We start from the raw sequence: 21706 nt of genomic DNA, 5'->3' as shown, positions 1-21706 counted from the left end.
AAAACCCGCACATTCTTTTTTAACTACTTGTACACAGAATCCCTCATAGAATGATGATCCATTTCTATGTAAACAGTTAACCTAATTCATTTTAAGACATTCTACTAGGTTTTTTTTTTAAAAAAATTGGCATTACACAACTTTTCCTATACTTTCTTGCCCATGTCCAAACTTTTCTGAAATGTTGTCGGCAATATTGAACAAAACTGACATTCATCTGCTCAAAATGTATTCTGTTGCTTTTGTGCAATATCTATTCAAATCTACAGTTTCAATAATAGTTTTTGAATTGGGCTGTTCATTATTACTGAAAATACTCAATAAGCACGTGGATATATTTGACTGTTGTGAAAAAAAATTAACATTCCACAAAGGTGACATAGATATTTATTCTCTTATGAGGAGAAGATATCTTTTGTAGTGAAAAGATGCCTCATCTTTCCAACAGGTTTCTTCCATCAAGGTATATAATGATTTAGAACATCTGGATCATGCACTCTCTTGACTTTCCAACGCCAACCCACTTGACTAGAAAGACAAAAGGAAACAGACTGATTAGAAATAAAGGAGCAGAAGTAATAAACAAAGCTATATCTATATCCATATCTATATATGACATAAGTGATCAGTGCCACCTGGTGGATAGCACGCAGTTCTTATGGTAAATTAATTTTTCTTTGTGTGATCTCCAAAGAAAATAAAGATAGGAAAACTTGTCATTTTGTGTCAAACATACTGGGAACTCCAATGTGGTTTTCAATGAAGCGGATGTAGTTTTGTGCCTTGGCTGGGAGGTCATTCCACTTCCTGGCTGCAGATGTGTCTGTTTTCCAGCCGGGGAAGGTCTCATACTCGACGTCCACTTTGTGCAAAACGTCCATGTTGGCTGTGATTAATGAAATTAACTGCAGTTATTACAGTTCTTATGATCAATTATTACCTCTGGAAAACCATTTGTTAGCAAATGGCACTTAAGACTTTGTCTGTATGTCTCTCTTAATTATTTACCTGGGAAATGAGGAATTCTTTTCCCATTTATTTTGTAGGCAACTCCAACTTTAATTTCATCCAGCACATCCATAATATCAAGTTTTGTCAAGGCAATGCTGTTGAACAGGTTACAACAACACTTTTATATGTAGTCATCATCACTGGTGGAATGTTCTTTATGAGGGTATAACCACAAAACATTTGATGGTTTGCTTAAACTTCTCTTGCCACTCACGCAGTGAAGCCATTAATCATGTGAGCATATCTGAAGATGACAAGATCCAACCAGCCGCAACGCCGCTTCCTTCCTGTGGTCACGCCCACCTCATGACCCCTCGTCTGCAGCAACTCTCCAACTGCCTGCAGAAAACAGGAAAGAAATCCTTTTCTGGTACTTCATGGACTTGGATAATCTCACAGATAACTAAAAATATGCAATTCCCATGCTAGCAATATATATAGTATTTATATGGTAGCAATATATATTTTACACATAGATATATATGGTAGAGTACATTAAAAGCATCACACTAGCTAAAGAGTGAAGTTTTAACATTTTGACCTTTGTCCCTGTGGTCAGTTCCCGTGACAGGTAACATAAGCCCAGCTCACACCATAAATATACCCTTAACCCAGACTCTGGCCCTAAATTTATCCCTGTGTACATGTGATCTGCAAAAGAGGTAAAGAGTGTTTGAGCCCATCTCTCACAAAATTGGACAGCTGCACTAAGCCGGAATACACACCGCGACCCCTCTTGCTAGTCACACGATCACATATTGTACATGTGAGACAGAATATTAGCGAGGTCCATGACATGTTATGTGTCTCCTCTTACACAGACCAGAAGAGCAAAGCAAACACGTGATGACATTTGCCCAAATTGTAATTTATTGAACCTTATTCAAGCTCTTACATTGAGTTGTTCTGTGGGGAAGGCTCCGATTCCAACTCTGGTGGTGTAAGCCTTAGCTACACCAAATACATCACCAATATTCAGCGGAGGGATGCCGAGGCCAGTGCACACTCCACCCACGGTGCAGTTTGATGATGTCACAAAAGGATATGTGCCTAAAGAAGGGATTAAATATATTTCAATGGCCCTGACTTTCCCAAAGTTTCCCATAATGGAATAAATGCAATAAATAAAACTCAACCAAAGTCAATGTCAAGCAGAGCTGCATTAGCCCCTTCAACCAAAATCTTCTTTGGAGGTCCATGAAGAGCTTCGTACATGTAATAGACCCCGTCTCTAACCATTGGGCGCAATCTCTCTGCATATTCCTGCATGGAACAAGAAAATACTTAATTGTTGGAATCTATGACAAACATTCATCCAATAAAGATCCCTTGCATCTTGATCTACTTTTAGTTTTTTCAGTTGGTCTTCAACGTCAACTGTCAAGGCTGGATACATGGACTGATACTGGTGGACAAGGTTCTTGAATCTAAAAAAGGAGTTTAAAAGACATTAATTAAGTTATCATACAGCACATGAGGGAGTTTGACTCCTTGGTGCATTACCAAATTTACACCATTCCTACCTTGTGGAGAAGTCCTTAAAGTCACCCAGGAGGTCACATACACGCAGGCCAGTGCGAGATGCTTTGCAGGAGTATGCAGGACCAATGCCCTTCTTAGTTGTTCCTATGCTGTTATGTGAAATAATGCGTGAAATCAATGTTGAGCTGAACAAATCAGAAGGTGTGTTCTTGTATCTCTTGTGTTTGGTTCGCTCTGAACTGTATCCTGCCCTCATGCCTTACTTCTTTCCTTCTTGTGCTTGTCTTTCAGTCTCCTGCAAGCCATCGACAACCTGATGGAAATCAAACACTGCGGAGAAAACGAGATGTCACCTTCACGTTGTGGAAAATACAATTAATAAAAGCTGTTCACTTTTGAATGAAAAAAATGCCTATTGCAACTCAACATACCAAGGTGAGCTCGGTCTGAAACAATTAGTCTCTTATCCCAGCCTTTCAGACCTGTTCACAGAGTAGAAATCACATCTTTGTGAGTACACACTACTCCCGTTTTATTTTACAGGTTTTGTTTTGTTGTTTTTGGTGAAATACCTTTCTTGTCATTTTTATCTCCCTCTTCAAACAGTCCAGGTAGATGTATGACCACTCCATTACCTGATGAACAAAAAGCAGTTAAAAGGAAAATCAGTGTAATGCTGTGAATGCTTTTAAAACTAAAGTTTGCAGCATTTACCAATGAGTGATATGCTTTTGGAATTAATGATTCCACTGGGGAGAAGGTGGAAATCATACTCCTTGCCATCCACAACCACTGTGTGTCCTGCATTATTGCCACCCTGTAAATCAAATAAAAAAGGTACAGATTATGACCCTCTGTAAGACCACCTGAGATAGCTGGGACATATGGACATGTCTCATTTTGTTGCCGTGAGTATTATTATTACAGTATTAAGCCACCATCTTCCCAGATTTGCAGAGCTTTTCCGGCACCTATTTTAACAGACTTGGCCAGTGCTGGTGGACCCTCCACTCTATTCCCCCAGCTAAGGTCTGGCATTCTCATATATCAAGCCAGCCTGAGAATGTGACCTCTCCAGCCCAGTGGGTGGGGCTCTCAAGCCTCCAGAACACAGGGTGCTAGTCCTGTCAGTGGAGATAGTACAGCACACCAACTGTTGACAGGTTTCAGTGCGAGTCCCAGGCAAGAGTGACCTCTGAAGTGTTGTTTGTTACAAGTGCGTGGACAGAAAGATACCGGTTGCTTTTTAAAAAGTATAAAATAAATATATTAGCGCTTTTAACATCCATTCTTTACAGATTTAATTTGTGATTAGCTGAAGACGTCAGAGCCACTTTACACCACACCAGGGTTGAAAACAGTCAATGGTGACATTTGACATTATCTGGACTATGCATAGCATGTTTTGAAATGTCAGATTAATTACAACAGTTAGGACTTAAGTACTTTAGTGGACAGTAACTAAACACAACAGCATACATATATATGGTTTACTGTATGCAGTAGTGGAAAAACTAATGCAAAATATTCCAAAATATCAGAGATGTGAGTGTTTCACTGTGAGCACCTGCTGTACCCAACCAGACTACCAATACAAGGAAGACTTATCCGTGAGATACTTACAGCAAAATCCCCAGTGTTTTTTTACTTAACCCTGGGAGTGGTAAATTAATACAGGAAAAGTGTCCACGTGTGTCCATTTAAACACTTTTCAGAGTTTATTCAACACAGGCGATTTTGCTGTGGGAAAAAAAAGTGGCATTCAACAGTAATCCAGAAACCGTCACTTGTCCAACTGGGCTGAAGTCACAAATCCAAACATTTACCTGACATCTGCAGACAAGGTCAGCTTCGGTTGCCAATAAATCGACCACTTTCCCTTTTCCCTCGTCTCCCCACTGCGCACCGAGCACCACCGACACTTTGTTCCCCGCGTCGTTGCGCAGTCGCTTCTGTCCAGCCGCGGCGGCTTGATTTGTGTTTTTGTGGTCTTTGGACGACCAGCTGAGCGACATGATGTGTGCTTGAGCCTGTCCGTCTCAAGAAGACTAAACTGTCTTCAAGGGTGGCATTACCCTATCTGTAACTTCAGAGCTGATGTCGTCAGAGCCAGACGCACAGAGGTACGTAGAGGTGGAAGGGATCTCTTCTTCATAAAGAGGCTTTCAATTTTGCTTGCCTGAATATCACCATCAGTTATTAAAAAACACAGATACAGTTAAACCAATTTTTATTAAAATATAACATTAAAAGGAATAATTCACTTTTTTTTTTAAACAGATAATTAGAATTATTTATAAAGAAATTAAGACCTTGGCAGCTTTGTTTGGTTAAATTAAATGTCTGGCAACAACACTGCATCCTCCCTTCTATATGTGCTGCCAGGTAAACAGAGTTCATAGCAAAACACGGTCACTGAGTATTACAGTTATGCAAACATATATAAAGCATATTCAAATATTTCCTTTTTTTTGACCAGTTCTGAAAACCACAAAAAAAAAAAACTAACAATTTCCATAAAGTGACATGTTACACCCATGCTGTGAAAATCCGAGCGTTGGATGCCTTTCCTCGCCATGGTCTGGGGAAATTTTGTAGAAGGGAGACTTCTACACTCTCTGGAAAGAGTCAAGTTTCCTGTATTCTCTCAAAATAAAATTTATAGTAGTCCTTCCAGTTCGCAAACACCAGTGCAAAATTAACATTTCCTCTTTCCTCTTGAATTCCTTTTTCTGGAGTTACCTATAGGGAAAGAAATACTCAAATGAATAAAGAGAACCAAATTATCTTAAAATATACTTTAATACGCTTTAAAATGTTTTATTTACAGCGGAATAAACCTTCTGGCTCAAAGGTACTTGGGGGAGAAACACTTTTTTTGGCTTGCAATCAATATCAATTTTAAAGTTTTGGTTTTTTTTTCCCTTTAAATTTATAAAAGGTTTTAAAACCATTTACGTCAGCATTATTCATAAAAGTCAGATTAACAGAGAGCAGTTTACAGGAATCACCTGTGACCGTCTGTGGATTAAACAATCCCACGTGCAGATTTGAGAATGGACAAGAAAATATGGACAGAGAGGACACAAAAGTGACAGCTTTCATGGCATAAATCGGTCCACAATGATATCACAGTGACTTCACAAACTGCAAAGGTTGATTGAGAGCAGGACCATTAGTTAAAAAGGATTAATGTGCATTATAACGCTTTGAGGTTTTGTTTAAACTGGGTTTGACATTAGAATCACCTCAAGACAAGATTTTAAGTGTTAAAGAGAGCAAGCGTTAAAAGTTGGACAACACAGACAAATGAAATTCAGTTTCCAGTTAGACCGACAGATGACGTGTTATTGGCACAAAGCTCTGATGATGATCGAGTTCATTAGGAGAACATTCCTGTTTACAGTTTGCCTCCGGTCGATTTGACCTACCTCACTGCAACACACAGCCTGTTTTAGGTTTTGTGTGTCCTTTCCCACTGTTACCTTGTGTTTCAGAGAGTCAGAATGGAAAACAGAGCATTCAAACAGACTGAACAGGGCTTTAAATCCATTCAGTATTATGTAAGTGCTGCACAGTCAATAAAAATGCATGCATTTATGCAACAATTCTTAAAAACACCTTAAAATAGCCCATATATATAAAAAAAAATATCATGTAAAATGAAATAACAGCAAAACATAAGGATTTCCCTTTAAGACACATTAAGAGACTAGCATTCCAAACATGATCTTTATTCGAGTTAAGAGATGGATTACCTGGATTACTCTTCTTTTTGTTTCTCTTAAAGAGCTTCAGCTGTTTCTTTGGTTCTGGTTTAGGGGAGAGAGGGACCACTTCAGAGACTGATGGCAGGTCCTCTGGCTTCAGACCATCTGGGACATCCCACCCACCGATGCCCTCACTGAGCGCTGTCACACCAAATTTAGGATCCGTATGTTTGTTACAAGTACCCTCATCTAGGTTGCGTTCCTTCCCCTCTTGACCCATCGCTTGTCCCACTGGCTCTTGCAAAGGGCTTATTTCATGACTAGTTTCACTGTTCTCATCTCCCATTACACTGCTTTCACTACTCTGTTTCATTTGAACATCTGTACTGGAAGAAGAACTTTCCTTGATGTGAACATTTACGTTAATGTCTGTTGGCTCCTTGGGCGTCAACGTCTCAGGTCCCGTGCTGTGCACGCCATCTAATACTGCCGCCAACAGGTCTGAATCTGAGAGGGAAGACGGGCTGAGGATGCTCGTCTCAGTTGAATCTAATGAAAATCCATTTGTGGGACATGGTTCAAGATGTGCTTCAACCTGAGGCTGGGGTGGTGTCCCATCTAGCGTCGATGTTGCAGGTTGCTTTAGGAGTCGACTTTCCTGTAGCGACGCAGGCCTTTCCAGGGATGTCAGTGTCCTTAAAACCGGCTCTGCTGGAGGTGCGATGGGAGGTGGAGCTGCCCCTCCTTGCCCTGCACTGAGCTGAGGTGCTAGCACAGTCTCTTGCGATGGGCTGATGATGCCGTTCACTTCGCTTGTGAGGCCGTGGTGATCCTCTGTCTGAGGTTTGATGGCAGTGGTTACTTCGACGGCTTTTTCGTCTACAGAGTTCACACTTGATCCTGAAGGAAAAAAAAGCAGGCTGCAATGATCAAGGTATACACATTAGGACAAATACTGTCCTAGTTAACAGGTGATGTTTGATAGTGAGAGACGAGGCATGCCAACAAAAAGCTTGCCATGCGAAAGCAGCTTGACAGAGCAAAAGCAACAAAGCTAGCATAGCGAGATGGGAGTGGTGAGGAAGCACAAATATTCCTACAAGGCAGGTTTGGGGTTTGTAGGCAAGTGCATCGGGGACGGAGCTAGGAACTGCGGATGGAGACCACAGTCTCTTGTCCTTACCAGGTGGGTAGGTATCTCTATGCATTTCACTAGAAGGGAGGCTTTCCGAATCGCACCTTGGCCGGGTCTTTCTTAAGCTGAAACCTTTCCTGATATCTGCCAGGAGAAGATCAACGATGCAGCCATCGTTCTGTGGCACAATGCCTTTCTTGACTGAAAAACATCAGGGAATAAAGAGGGTTTAAAAACAAGCTCTGGATCACATATTTGTTGGAGATTTCAAGCACAAAGCTGGTAACCTACTTATTTTTCCATCCTCTCCTTTCCGTCTCTTGGACTCCTCCTCTGCCAGCTGCTTCTTCCTTTTCTCAGCTTTGGCTGCTTGCTCCTTCCTCATTTTGTTTTCCTTTGATCGTGGAAAAAAAAAAAAAAGAAAGTCATCCACTGCAAAGAACAAGATGTACATGGCAATTCATCTTCATAACATTTAGGCAAAAACATTAACATCCTCCAGTTATTCCACTCTCTACTGATTCACATATTTCAAACAAAACACTACTCCCACGCACAAGTAGAAACATCAGCTGTGCAATGTATTCATGCACTCATTGAACGCCATAGCATGGAAACATGACTAACATTAAAGAAGCGTCTTCCCTAACCTTCAGCGCTTTGATGAAAAGGTCTCGGAAAGTCCTGATGGTTCCGAGGAGTTCCTCAACTGACAGGTTATTAGCATCTTCACAAAAGTAGACAGCCAGGTCAAGCCTCTTCTTCTCAATCTCAGCAAATCGTTCACTTAATGCTTGACATGCCACCAGATTTTCCTGCGGCAGAGAGTGAGGGAATTTGGGACGTGATCCAGCTGCTAAAAACAGCACCGAGTTTATTCTTTTTGCTTCTATTTGGGAGAAAAAGCCAATTTTCAAAACCTTACCTCAAGAACTTTTCCATATTGCTCTTTCACCTCATCCATGGAGTTGGAGACTTTCGTGGCCGCCTCATTCAGTTGTTTTAGTAAAACCCCAGTTTCTGATTGAATTGATCCCAGAGCAACTCTGATAACAAAATGGAAAGCCCTTTGTTATGCATCTTTTACACAAGCAAGGAGCAATTAATGTAAACAGGATTTTGAGTAGAGGTGAGAGATTTCCATACCCTGCTGCTTTTTGACATATCGCTACATCATCTGGCAGCGCCAACAACTCAGGGTGGTTCACCTCAGCTTCCTTTGCAAAACAAGCCACACAGTGGGAACTTAAACAGGTTCATAACTCAAGGGGAAAGAACAAGGTTATGGCAGCTGATGGCTTGTTTGTGTACCTCCAGGATGTGATGAAGCAGTGTGATGCGGCTCTTGTTGGCCTTTGTCTCCGTTAGCTTGAGCAGAGAGCTGATCTTGAACCCCTCAGCATTACCCGTGTGACTTCCCTGAAAGTAGATCAATGATTAAAAATGCAAGCCCTGACTAAATGTCGGCCTTTTTGAAGTAGAAATGATAGGAGGGGTTCTTACATAGTTGAGAAAATTTCCCACATCGAGGATGAGCCTGCAGAAGCTGGGCACGAGCATGCTCATCCTGAGAGCTGAGAGTATTACATTGACTTAATTTAAGCACGAGAGAGATATCTCGACCCAGATAGTAAGAAGCTGTAATTGCATGCATGCATACCTCAGATGAGGGTTTACTTACTTTGGCAGGCCTCCTCCACCAGCTTCACTTTAGGCCTGAGCATTTCCAATACCGATGCAGTCTCCTCACACAACAACATGCACTCAATTCTCAGCTGATAACTGAAAAGACACGCAGGAAAGCAGAGTAAGCAAGGACACAACTTGATTCAGTGCATTACATGAGCAGTGGCATACAATCAAGGAATGGTGTAACCAGAAATTAAGCAGAAAGTTACCACGGCACAGTGAGGAGGGAGGTGTAGAAGCGGTCAACATTAGCCAACTTGTCTTTGTCTCCTTGGAAAGACTTCAGATTCTCAATCTACACCCAAAGACATAAGCAACATAAACTAAGAAAGTTCATGTGTGTCATGACTATAGGTAAGAATACACAAGTGTTACAAACCTCATGCTTCTCTGGCAGGATCTTAAGAAGCTGTTTTAACACCTCTACATCAAACCTAGACCGGTCTCCATTCTGGATCATGGCAACAAAGTCCTCATTTGTGCTGGACAAAAATGAAGGAAAAGAAAGCTAGCGATTAGTGAAAATGGGCCCACATGTACAAAACAATCTAATGTGAAAGATATCTCACCATTTGAACTGCTTTAGAAATATGTTCACACTCAAGTTTTTCTTTGCATCAATGAACGTTATCTAAAAAAAAAAAAAAAAAAAAAAAAAGTAAAAGAGAAAAATAATAAATTGATTGCTGAGCTTTGATAAATCATCTGCACATGTTTGGAGTGCTGACCAGGCGCACCTCTTTAGGCTCCTTCTTGACAGGAGCAGCTGCCTCCTTGTCTTTGGGTTTGGTCACTGGGAGACAGAACAGCTGCTCGATACTGCAGTAGTCGGGCTGGGGAGGCGGCGGCTCTTTTTGTACCGAGGCCCACATGGAGGGACCATCTGTGGTCAAGGGGGAAGACAGTAACCTGTCATGAGCTTGTGTGGATTCATTTTGCATTGAAAGTGTGCCGAATCTGTTCCAACTCACTGTAAATAAATGATTTTATGATCAGATTAATGTGACTATTTTTCAATCTTCATCATTAAAAAAGATAAAGGCCTGAGACGAGTCAAAGCTCTTTTGATCACTTGATCATTTAAATGTAGGTAAAGTGTACCTTTTCAGATTTCAATGCACCTGAAATTTAAATTCCACAGACTGTTGGCGAAATAACCCGAGCTTTAGCAGGAATGTACAGCCCACCTACCAGTAACAGAACGAAGTTTCTGCCAGTTCAGCTTCTTCATCTTCAGAGTGGGGTATCGATTCGTCTTTTTGGGCGCACTGCACCCAAAGACCTGGCTACTCTGAGCTACTATCATGCCAGGGGGAGGAGGTGGTGGAGGAGGCATGCCGGGTAAAGGAGGAGGAGGTGGCGGTCCACCCTGCATCCCTGGTAATGGTGGAGGTGGAGGCGGGGGAGACATGCCTGGAACAGAAGGCAGTGGAGGGGGTGGTGGTGGTGGAGGCATTCCAGGCAATGGGGGAGGTGGTGGTGGGGGAGGTGATGGACCACCAAACCCTCCAGGTAGTGGTAGAGGTGGTGGTAAGGGTGGAGGTGGGGGAGGAGAGGCCCACAGTGGCTTCTGAGTGGATGTTGTGCATTTCTCCGACTCCTCCATGTCCCGGGGATCCTGATCGGTCTGCACAGCTTTGTCCACTTTCACCACAAGTCCGTCCACTTCATGATGACCTTCGCGGCTTCTCCTTTTGAAGAACAGCAGCCGCTGCATGATCTTCTCACAGGACTCCATCTGAGCTGAAGCGCAAATCCACACAGACAAGCACACTCATGAATGACATTTAAAAACAACAAAAGCTTTCAAGCCTTTTGTTGCTTGCAGCTTAATCATGCACTTGTATCCAATTTCCTGGATAATCACTCCCCTTTATGCATCAATCAGGCTATTAGCTAGCAGTTATCCTCCTCTGAGTGTAGACCTAAGAGAATGTATTGTTATAGTGCTGACTCACAGTCCTGGGCCAGCAGTATGGCTCTGTTAGTGATGGCCTCAAGAGCCAGCCAGATATCAGTATGACCTGGTCCAAGCTCCAACATTGTCTGCAGGATGGAGAGCAGCTGAAGAGAAGCTGGAGAGCTGCTCACCTGCATACATACAAAAATGAATAAAGCTACAAAAAAAGGCTTTGCCTTTACAGGGCAATCTTAAGTCTTTGTAGTTCTCTATAAAGCCATCCAAGAGGTCTGCGCTCACCTTGTTGAAGAGTGCAGTGAAAACCTCCAAGTGATTGCTCATATCAATGCCCCCAAACACTCGCAGCAGCTCTTCCTCATCTTCAGCCATGGCGTCCTCGAAAGCCTCACATTGAACAATCAAGTCTTCATCCTCCTGCTCCCTGCACAGCACACACACACAGTTACTGAGGGGTTTGGACTTAGCCCACGATTGAAATGCCGTCATTAAAAAAAAAAAAAAAGAAAAAAAAAGGGGGGCGTATCTTTGCTTAAATTGCTGTCTATAATGGACATAAACTCGTTTTCTTTTAACTTCTGTTTGACTTTTAAAAGTTTCTTTGAAAAAAAAAAAAGAAATCAGGCTGACTTTATTCTATAAATTAAGAAATTAAGCAACTGACTCACCTTAACTTTGGCAGAATATCAAGTAACTGGAGGCCTGAAAAACACAACCAATGAAACACACTCAAAGTATCACAGTTTTCAATTATTACGCTGTAAGCAAGTTAAATCTTAAAAACATCTTCTCCTTGAAGTAATGTTTTAGTTTTGGGGCACTGGCAGGAAGTCACAGGTGGGCAATCACAAGGGAGGAGTGGCCAATTAGATGACTGATTGCTTTAGGCGGTGGGGACAGTTTAATGAACTTACAAGTATTCATATAGCTGCATTGATCTGTCAAAAAATTTAAAGCGTAGTGCTCTTCAGGCAGGGTACTGGCTTACAGGTCAACACTGGTCCTTCATAGAAAAAAACATTCTGGGTTAAAGTCTGGGTAATACTATCTGTACAAATGTAATCAATTTATTTTGCTGGAACAGACTCCAGTGGTGAATGGAACGCTTTATCAGGTGGGCCACTCTCTCAAAGATGTGATCAGAATCTGATTAGTTCAGTGTTGTTTGACTAGTGTTGACAGTGAAGCCATTTCCTATCATCTGAAAAATGTCAGTAGTTAGTTCGTCAGTCAGTAGTTGTGGGGCAAAATGCACGAGTAAACAATGCTGTACCCAATTGAGGTTTGCTTAGTTTTCAGGCGTTTAGTGAAAGTGAGAATGAGGCCATTAGAACTATTCTTAGCAAAGACCCAGTGACAGGGGGATTTGTAACAGAGCTCCTGCTGCTGACCTGCTTTTACCCTTTGCATTCACTTAATGCTGAGGATTTACAACAGGGTCCAGTTGTTTATGATGGTGCTGAACACCAATTAGTTGGTAAACAGCAGCTGAACAGAAAACGTACCGATAAACTCCTTTCTCATCTTATCTCTCTGCCTAAGGTCATCTATGCAGAAGATGAGAGCGTTGATGACGCTGAGGACTGTGACCATGTAAGGGACGTTATCTGTGGCCTGCAGCTCGTTCATAATCACGCTGAAGCGATACTGCTGCGTCTTCACTCCCTGAAAGGAAAATGAAAGTTTGCATGAAGGCTGGAGTCCTGCAATGCTTGACCATGCAACCCACCACTAGAGGGCACTCACCGATCATCTGGGGTAACTTGTAAAAAAAAAAAAAAACATGACTGTGTCATATTTGTCTGCTTGCCTTGTAATGATCAAGGGCGTCGAGTGCCAGGCGGTGACCATCTGCAGAGAACATGCTGAGGGCTGCAAGGAGCTCAAACACCTGCTTCTTCACCATGATGTTCGAGGTGTCCAAAGCTGAGGAGTATCATGATCACAAACACGTGAATACAGGCAGAGAGCTCACAATTCTCATTTTTTTCTCTCTTTAGAAACAAGCTCTTTGGTCTACTCTTCCCTCTTTGTGTCTAAACATAGAGTACGATGCTTTGTCTCACCATCTCTCAGGCTTGTGAGCCATTGTGATATTGATAATTATGGGTGTGTATTCAAGAGTGAGAAACTCTATAATGCACAGTGATGTTACATTTTTAGCAACGTCCTGAAGCTATCCTCTATGATTCATGTTTGTGTATAAAGCCTACAAAATTCCTCTTAGCAGAGAGACAGAGAATAATTTAATCGAGTCTTTTTTTTGTTTTTTTTTTAACACTTTAACAGAAAATTGCAATTATTACATAAGAAATGTGTGGTCCCTTCCAAATCTGGAACATGAAATATCTTTATTTAACCCATTAAGTTCTTATGTAACACGTAAGTACATCTGTGTCAATGTCTAAAGGGTGACTCAGATCTTAATGGGTTAGAAAAAGAAATGACCTTATTCATATTGGTTTTTTTTTGTTTAATTACTGAAGCATCTGGGTCTCTCTTCGTGCGAGATTAAACTTACACATAGACACATGTTTTGTTTATTAGAACGTGCACAAAGTTGACCTTGTGAGAGCTTCCGAATGTATCCCTCATTCTCTATAATGAAGTGGATCCCTGCTGATGAGTTCATGACTGCGCGGACGCAGTTGACACATGTGAGCTGGAGAAGGGCATCTGCAATGCGGGAGCATCCCCGCCCCGAGAGCCGGTCTAGGGCCTCCAGGAGGAGGTCCAGCCCACTTAATTCCAAGAACTGGACCATCCATGTCTGGTCGCTGCCTTCCAGGCGTCGCTTCAGCCCAGAGTAGTTGACGACAGTGGGAACTTGTAGCAGCCTGATGCACAGCTCTGGGTCAGCGCTCTCCAGGTTGGCTTCCTGCTGGGTGTCGGAGTCCTGTGAGGACCCCAGGCAACCCCTCACTGCTGCCCATTTCTTTTTTCCATCTGATTTCACTGACATGTTGTCGGTAGACCTGCAGACTAGAGCAGGAAAAGCGTTGAGAGAGTTGTCAATTTAAAAAAAAAAAAAAAAAAAAAGCATCTTCTCCGGCAACATTACTGAGAAAATAATTAATCTTATTTTGGACTGCAGATAGTGGGTGGTGGTGACTGATGTCCAACATTTGTGTCTGGTATATATTTATATGCTGTGTAGTCACTGCTATCTAAACCAGAGGAAACAGGCCAAAACAAGGCTTTATCAGAATGGAAAAGAGAAAGTAAATGACAGCTCGTCACTTTGTGGATGCATAAAAGATATGTCAGCAGTCCAGTTAACAGCAGCTCTGCCAAACATTCCAACTTAATCCTGCTTCAAAGAGTGTCTCGCTGAGAGCGCATCAAAATTAAACACAAAGCCTGAGTCTGCTTTGTCAGACAGTCCACGTTAAAATCTACAATATACAGTGGCATGCAAAAGTTTGGACCTCCTGCTCAAACAGTGGCTAGAAGTTGAGCAGATAAGCAAATGGAATCAAGTTAAAGTTTAGTTCAATTCAAGTTACATTTTTCAACTCTTTTAACAAGATTTGTGCATTATCTGTGTTCTGTGTGATTTAGAGAAAAGATAGGAGCAACATACAAAAGCTGGGGTAATTGCTCAGTCCGGTGCCTTAGGAGGTGTATATCTACATATAAGTTGCCTGATAACTTGAGCATGCATAACAATTCACCCCCAAAGTTAGCACTTTGAAGAGCAACCTTTTGCAGCAAGTACAGCCGCAGTCCTCTTAGAATATGTTTCTATGAGGATGCCACATCAAGCCACTGGGATTGTTGCCCATTCTTCAAAGCAAAACTGCTCCAGTGCCTTCAAGTTGGATGGATTCAGCAAGTGTACAACAATCTTTAAGTCATGCCACGGAGTCTCAACTGGATTGAGGTATGGGCTTTGACGAGGCCATTTCAACAGATTTAAACATTTTCCTTTAAACCAAATCAAATCTCTGGAAGACTGAAACAGGTATTCCTCAAGATTTTTCCACTATTAAGCACCATTCATCATTCCCACAATTCTGACCAGTTTTCCGGGCCCTGTCGATCCCCACAGCATCATGTTGCCACCACCACACCTTACTGTGGTGATCTTGAGGTAATGAGAGATACAGGGTTTGCACCACATGTAGCGTTTTTACTCGATGGCCAAAAAGTTAAATTTTAGTCTCATCTGACCAGAGGTCCTTCTTCCCTGTGTTTGAGGAGTCACGCCCATGCTTTCTGGCAAACTCTAGACATGCTTTCTTTTTTTTCTTCTTGGCAATGGCTTTTTCCTGGCCACTCTTCTTTAAGCACAGCTCTGTGGAGTGTACCGCAAAAATGGTCCTATGGACAGATTCACCAGTCTCCGCTGGGAAGCTTTCCACCTCCCTCGGGCTCACTTTTGGTCTCTTTGTTACCTCTCTTTAATGCCCTTCTCGCCAAGTGTGTTAGTCTTGGTGGACAACCCCCTCTAGGCAGGTTTGTTTAGTGCCACGTAGTACATTTTATGGTGCAGTGTGGATATTTTCAAAGTTTTGTTTGATAACCCAACCCTGATTTGTACTTATCCACAAATTTATCCCCCCGAAAAATGAGCATTGAAAGGCATCTCAGACTGACTGGAGATGAACTTTTAGAAGATTTAGCAGACTCTCTAACAGTGGTACTTTTGCCTGGTTTTGACTCACTATCAGCCACTTGCCATTGTTATACTTTTTGTAAAATTGTGTAATTTTCACAAAAAGCTTGTGGAAAGACTTTGTCCTATTTAATTGTCTAATGTGTATTCAGAAGAAATGTCTAATATACCTGACATGACTTGTTCAGTTGTGCAGCCACACCCACACAGAAATTACCCTCATGTCAGTCATCTCATCCCTCTTGCAACCTCAACTCCTTTTACAGGATGAATGGATAAAAATCCCCCCCCAATGAAAACTGAAAGCGCTTAGCTGTGAGAAAAGGTTGATACAAACTGTAAAGTTTTGTTTGATAACCCAACCCTGATTTGTACTTATCCACAACTTTCCCTCTGACCTGTTGGGAGACAGGTCTTGCTTGGTGGTGCCTCTTGAATAGTGGCGTTTCAGGGGCAGGGGACAGGTTTGTATATACTAAGATCACATGACATCTGAAGGTAATCTGTAGCATCAGATCATGTTTTTTTTTTTACTCTTTAGAATTTTTTTTAAAGAATTTTTTCTGCTTTCATTTCCCCCAATTTAGACTGTTTTGCCCTGGTAAGTTGCATAAAAAATATCCATTTAAATACAGGCTCTAATTTAAATAAACAAGACTTTAGCAAGCCACTATAGTTGGGTAAGGTTAGCTCATGCAAATATTAATGATGGAGGTAAAGTTTCTTGAAAAGCATCTCAAAATCTCAGACTGACTGGAGAAGATCTTTTAGAAGGTTTAGCAGACTCTCCAAAGGTGGTACTTTTACCTGGTTTTGACTCACTATCAGCCACTTGTGTAATTTTCACAAAAGCTTGTGGAAACACTTTGCTACATTTAGTTGTGTACTGTGTATTCCACAGAAATGTCTAATATACCTGACGTGACTTGTTCAGTTGTGCAGCCACACCTATAAATTACCCTCATGTCAGTCATCTCATCCCTCTTGCAACATCAACTCCTTTTACAGGATGAATGGATAAAAATCCCCCCCCAATGAAAACTGAAAGCGCTTAGCTGTCAGAAAATGTTTATACAAACTGTGATACTTTTCATAGGACATGTTACTAAGACAGTGCAGGAGTTGAGGGGGCAAATTGACTTCTGGTCTCCTCCAATTTGAAACAAAATCATTACCCTAATGCTCTGTGGATGCCAGGTCATCTTTTATTCACCTCATATTCACAGTAACAGAATCTTTGACAAACTTTTGCTCGCCTCCATACATCGGTGAACATCACTGTATTTTTGCGCTGATTACTCGGTCAGAAAAACAGACACTCAGAAGGTGCGCTTATAAAAAACGTAAACATAGACGAGAGTGTCCAGGAACATACCGACACTGACATGAATGTACACACTGACACCACAAGTGGCCTTTCATTGGAATATACCCAGAGCCCTGTGCCAATGCTTGTTTGCTTTCTTCCCAAACCCACTAAACCCTGAGCTTAAAAAAACTATGCACTTTAATACATGTAACTTGTACAAACATATTCCCACACTCTAATAAAATCAACAGGGTAAAGTTCAAACCAAAAAGACGGACATTTTTCTCTGCAAGTCTAAAAATACTCTTTAGACACTTCAGATTTCCTCTCAGAGTTGCAGTTATGATATTAGCTGGTCCAGTTTACATGAACAGTTCCTTTGTTTTCTATTATTGATTTCAGATTTGGTATGAACAACATATACAGATGAGACACTGAGTGATTATCGTGAGCAAACACAACGCTGTGCAAAGGGCAAAAAGTCAGCCTGGAAGGAATAACAGCCTCCAAATAGTCTATATTACCCCCCACCCCCCGAAAGGCCTTTGCCAGGAATTGTCCTTTTCCTGCGTTTAAGGAGATCAGTGACCAACAATTAAATCCAGCTTGCAAATTGTTTGCATGACTCCCTTTTCTGAAGAAGTTTTGCACAGAACACAAGTAATGAATTATGAAAAATCCGGCAAGGTTTTAAGTCGTGGCGTGGCGTCAAGGTAAAAATCAGGCTTTCTTCTCTTGTTTTTCCTGGCAAGGCATTTGTCAGCTCTGACTGCAGCATTCTACTCCGGCTGCCAGTGTGAGAGTGTTACCGTGGCAGCAAGCAGACAGACAATGGTTTTTCAGAAAAAGCCTTCTCAATGGCCTTCAAAGAGCTGTGTTCATTAGACACAACATGGATGGAATGCTCCCTGCCCCCTTTCAGGCTAATAGGAATTATGCTCAGTGATCCTTTTAGCACTTTCTGATTCAGCAGTACATCATGCTTTCATGTTCATTATGAGCAGAGGAACAAACGTTGCGAGTTGTCGCCTGTGATTTGGAGAATTTTCACAGTTGGGGCTCATTAAAATGCACTGAGAGTTTTGTTAAATTGATTCTGCTTCCAGTTAAACCACAGTTACATTGCTGAGCAAAAGTTTGGATCCACCTCCCATTTCTCTACACGATGCCAGGGAAATGGGAAACGGATGAAACAGCAATTTATTGAAATATGTGAAAACTTCAATGTAAATACAGTACATAACTAACTCGAACAAGCTTAATGGGCAATTTTTGGTGAGACCACCTTTGTCTTTTCAACACAGTCTAAACCCTCTTAGACAAGCTTTCTTGTAATTTCTTTGAGTAGTCTTCAGGAATAGTTCTCAATGCTTCTTGAAGGACTTCCCAAAGCTCTTCTTTGGATGTTGGCTGCCTTTTTGTTCTGATCAATAATGCTGAGGTCCGGGCTCTAGGGAGGATTCATCCCTCCATAAGACCTGTTGCCACTGATTTTCAGTCCAGTCCTTGTGCAAATACCTCAGCCTTTTCTCCCTGTTTCCCTTTCTTAAGAATGGCTTCTTGACAGCCACCCTTCCATGGAGACTGTTTCTGATGAGACTTGACCTTCAGTAGATGGATCAACTGAAGGTCAAGATGCATCTCTCATGTCCTGTGTCAGGTAATGCCTGGATTAGGTCCTACTCTATTTTTTTAAGAACTTCACTATAAGACACCTTTTGTTCCACTTTTTCCTTTTTTTAAGAACACAATGCACACCATGAAGGGATATGCCCGGTTTTCAGCTGATAGTTCTTTGGGAATCACCTTGTTGGTTCAAAAATACTATTCAATCTGTCTGTCAAACTGTGTTCTTCTTGGTATTTTTGTGGACTTAACTAAAGAAATGGGGACAAATTAAATGTCTTTGGTGTAGGATGCTAGTAACAAAGTGATTAAAAAAAAAAAAAGATTAATGGAGAGACTGGTTCCTTGGAAGCAAAATGCAAGAAAAAAAAGAAGGGATTTTTTTTCCAAATACTGAATGACTAAGACACTAACACACTTCAGAGAGACTGGTGGTAAGTATGTGTGTGCTGTAAGCCGAAAACTCCAGCGTGGCTCAGGAACCTCTAAACGGGAAGGAAAGGACTTTCCCAGAACAGGAAGTTTGGCATCTGACAAACACGCCGGTGTGACAGCTCAAGTTCCCATTTTGAAACGTCCTTGTCATATGAATGCTGACATGAAGCACGAACATTGTTGGCTAAGCAATCAAAACTAGCATTACAATTTTCTTTAGTTTGCTCCTCAGCCAGCGATAAGAAACTTTCCTTTGTCGACCTTGTCTGCCACAGCTCCCACATGTACCGCTAATAGCCGGCTGATTCACTGCACACAGGACAAGCCTACTCATCTGTCCTCTGGTTGCACCACCCACACAACAGCCCACTGCTACTGTACAGCATCAACACTTGAGGATTCACAGAAACATCTCCGCTGATTTATTTCTTGTGAGGCATATGCTGAGCTCAGCTGTGATTATAATCGGCATATGTCAACAGTACAAATTAAGGGGTCAAACTAATAGATTTAGAGAGAAATGATTAAATCACAGGGAACAGTACACATTCTTCAAGCCATTTTGTTTTATCCGCACTGACATGCAAGACTGAGAAAGAAAAATGTATGATGACTGACTGCAATGGTATACTTTAAGACTGAATGAAGTGACTGTGTTCTGTAAGAACAAATCTAAACAATGAATGAAGCTTCAATCTGCCAGAGATAACATCTGGTGCTCATTTAATCCACATACTAACCTCCTCTCCTCCCTTCTCTGCTGAGGAAGGGAGCGACTGGCATGCCTGTTAAATCTGTAAGCACATCTTAGAGTTGAGATGTTATGCAACATAGTATACTGTGTTTGTTTCTTTTCTCCTGACTTTCTGAGGATATCACCAGCGCACTAACAAAAACGAGCATGAAAACAACTACTGCCCCAATGCAGCCTTAAAGCAACAAACCTGTGCTTAAGGGCATTTTGGACACTCTGTTGTTTGTCCCCCACCCCCCAGCACAGTCTTCTTCCCTTCATTCTGCCCAAAGAAATTCCTTAAAGTCTGTATTTCTGTCTCTGCTGGCTCGACAAGACAGTGGAATCAATGCGCTGCCAATCAGGCAGTCTGCATGACGCGCTGGCACATTTTTAAGGGAGCCAAAATAGCGACATTAACAGCGCTCCTTTGTTACTTTGCGCTGTGTTTTCCCCCAAATACCTGGAGTCATAACGGGACAGCTGTCACCTTACTGTGGCATGTAAAAAACAAACAAAAAAAAAAAAACACCCACAACACCTATTGACAAGGCTAAATACTGTCGCCGCTTCACCTTACAGCTAAACAGGCTGTTGCACCCTTACAGATCATAGATTGTGAGTATGATGCCTTACCTGGTTTTATTCCGTAGATATACACTCGAAGAATCGCGTTCCTTAGGCTTTTATTTGGAAGGGTGTTTTGAAATCATCCATACATTTTTTTGTTTTTTACCAGACAAAAGCTGAGAAATGGAGACCTGATGATTTGGTCTCGGTCTGGCAGGACAGACCCTCTGTGATATGAGGATGGCACCGCGTCCGAATCGCCACAGATCCTGAGGTTTCACTTACTTGTAAAGACGGGGACTGAGGATGCTGAAGCAACAGCATTAATGAGGTCAACATCCGGTCAAGACTTTCAAAATAAGACAATACTCAAGCGGTTCGATAAGACAGTGAAACTGCGAATTCTGTCGAAAAACACACTATAGCCTACTATGCAAACTTATGTAACTCAGTAAAGTTACATCACAGTTATGATATATTGACAACTGGATGTAGCTGAACTGCTACTCTGTTAAAAGAAGGCAAACGCCTTTATTCATGAAAATATGACCACAAGACACCCCCCAACAATAAAAACAACCCAAAAAAAACCCAAAACAAGACTATATAAAAGTTGTAGCCTTGCATTAGCAAAACACATTAATATTTAAATTAATTTGTCAGAGAACACACCCACACAAACGTATGTCTCTGAGGCATTTGGCAGAAAAATGCCCCATCAAACGCAGCAGAAAAGCTAATATAAAACGATGGCTAATATCTAATACAAATACTTTATTATCTGTGTAAGGTGCTTGTCGAACTGACATGTAGTTGGTGGAAAGATGTGACGCAGATGTGTCTCCAAATATTTCTTCACAACTTGAGGAAGCGTCGATGTTTTATTTTGAAAGCAAGTCAGGGCTGAATTTCCGGTCCTGATGTATCCGTAATTGTGCAACTTGAAGCTGTTTGTTTGATGCTGAATGCAGCCAGTGGTTGGGCCCTCCTCCCACATTCCCCATCCCATCAACTGGATCCGACCTCAGGCTTAGCTGCTGGAGAGACAAATAACTCGAGTTCCCAGATTTAACCAAATTAGACCTTCGACTGTTAAGGATTTAGAAAACGGATTAAAAGTCTTGAGTAAAAGAGTTTAACTGGAGGCGCTTCAAGTGGTTTGACAGTTCCCAAAAGTCTTGTGTGAGAGATAGGTCCAACATTTCTAAGAATGGTGCCAGGAATCAGATCCCGATAGTCTCTGCTTTGCTTTGAGGAATGGAACAAATTTACCAGAAACACGAATTATTAAAAACATATTCCAGAATAAAGATAAAACCTAGAGACATCAAAATGCCATCTTTCCCCTATTCATTTATCTAGCTTCACGGGTTTAGGAACGTTTTTTCTCTCATCAACAATGACAACAATGCCTGAGGCCTGTGTTTGTAGCTGAATGCTTTGACAAGAATTTATTGCTGCTGCATTGTG

The 21706-nt window shown here is 41.6% G+C and overlaps 2 protein-coding genes across 7 annotated transcripts; both read right to left on the bottom strand.

Moving 5' to 3' along the window:
- Positions 1 to 370: 370 nt before the first annotated feature.
- On the bottom strand, positions 371 to 4609 carry adss1 (adenylosuccinate synthase 1). The gene is made up of 13 exons (XM_075487984.1): positions 4320 to 4609; positions 3208 to 3310; positions 3066 to 3128; positions 2925 to 2975; positions 2757 to 2823; positions 2535 to 2642; positions 2357 to 2438; positions 2148 to 2274; positions 1907 to 2061; positions 1226 to 1350; positions 1009 to 1106; positions 737 to 886; positions 371 to 528 (listed from the first exon to the last, which is right to left on the bottom strand). Exons 1-13 carry the CDS (start codon positions 4506 to 4508, stop codon positions 476 to 478), a joined length of 1371 nt encoding a protein of 456 aa, XP_075344099.1. The 5' UTR covers positions 4509 to 4609; the 3' UTR covers positions 371 to 475.
- A 97-nt stretch (positions 4610 to 4706) lies between these two features.
- On the bottom strand, positions 4707 to 20526 carry LOC142402463 (inverted formin-2-like). Of its 6 annotated transcripts, none has more exons than XM_075487978.1 (23): positions 20303 to 20526; positions 13511 to 13927; positions 12756 to 12871; positions 12451 to 12610; positions 11614 to 11647; positions 11228 to 11369; positions 10986 to 11118; positions 10219 to 10770; positions 9765 to 9910; positions 9597 to 9658; positions 9407 to 9509; positions 9237 to 9322; positions 9020 to 9120; positions 8842 to 8912; positions 8650 to 8757; positions 8485 to 8555; positions 8264 to 8384; positions 7989 to 8153; positions 7630 to 7732; positions 7387 to 7539; positions 6252 to 7103; positions 5925 to 5978; positions 4707 to 5235 (listed from the first exon to the last, which is right to left on the bottom strand). In XM_075487978.1, exons 2-22 carry the CDS (start codon positions 13905 to 13907, stop codon positions 5926 to 5928), a joined length of 3729 nt encoding a protein of 1242 aa, XP_075344093.1. In that variant the 5' UTR covers positions 13908 to 13927; positions 20303 to 20526; the 3' UTR covers positions 4707 to 5235; position 5925. The 6 variants fall into 6 exon arrangements, with proteins under 6 accessions (XP_075344093.1, XP_075344095.1, XP_075344094.1 ...); XM_075487980.1 differs by having other exon boundaries at positions 6252 to 7123; positions 7443 to 7539; XM_075487979.1 differs by lacking the exon at positions 5925 to 5978.
- Positions 20527 to 21706: the final 1180 nt, after the last annotated feature.

Source organism: Odontesthes bonariensis, chromosome 17 (genome assembly GCF_027942865.1).
Source record: "Odontesthes bonariensis isolate fOdoBon6 chromosome 17, fOdoBon6.hap1, whole genome shotgun sequence".
Classification (NCBI taxonomy): domain Eukaryota; kingdom Metazoa; phylum Chordata; class Actinopteri; order Atheriniformes; family Atherinopsidae; genus Odontesthes; species Odontesthes bonariensis.
Note: the sequence above shows the minus strand (reverse complement) of the source record. Positions and strands in the feature narration are given on the sequence as shown.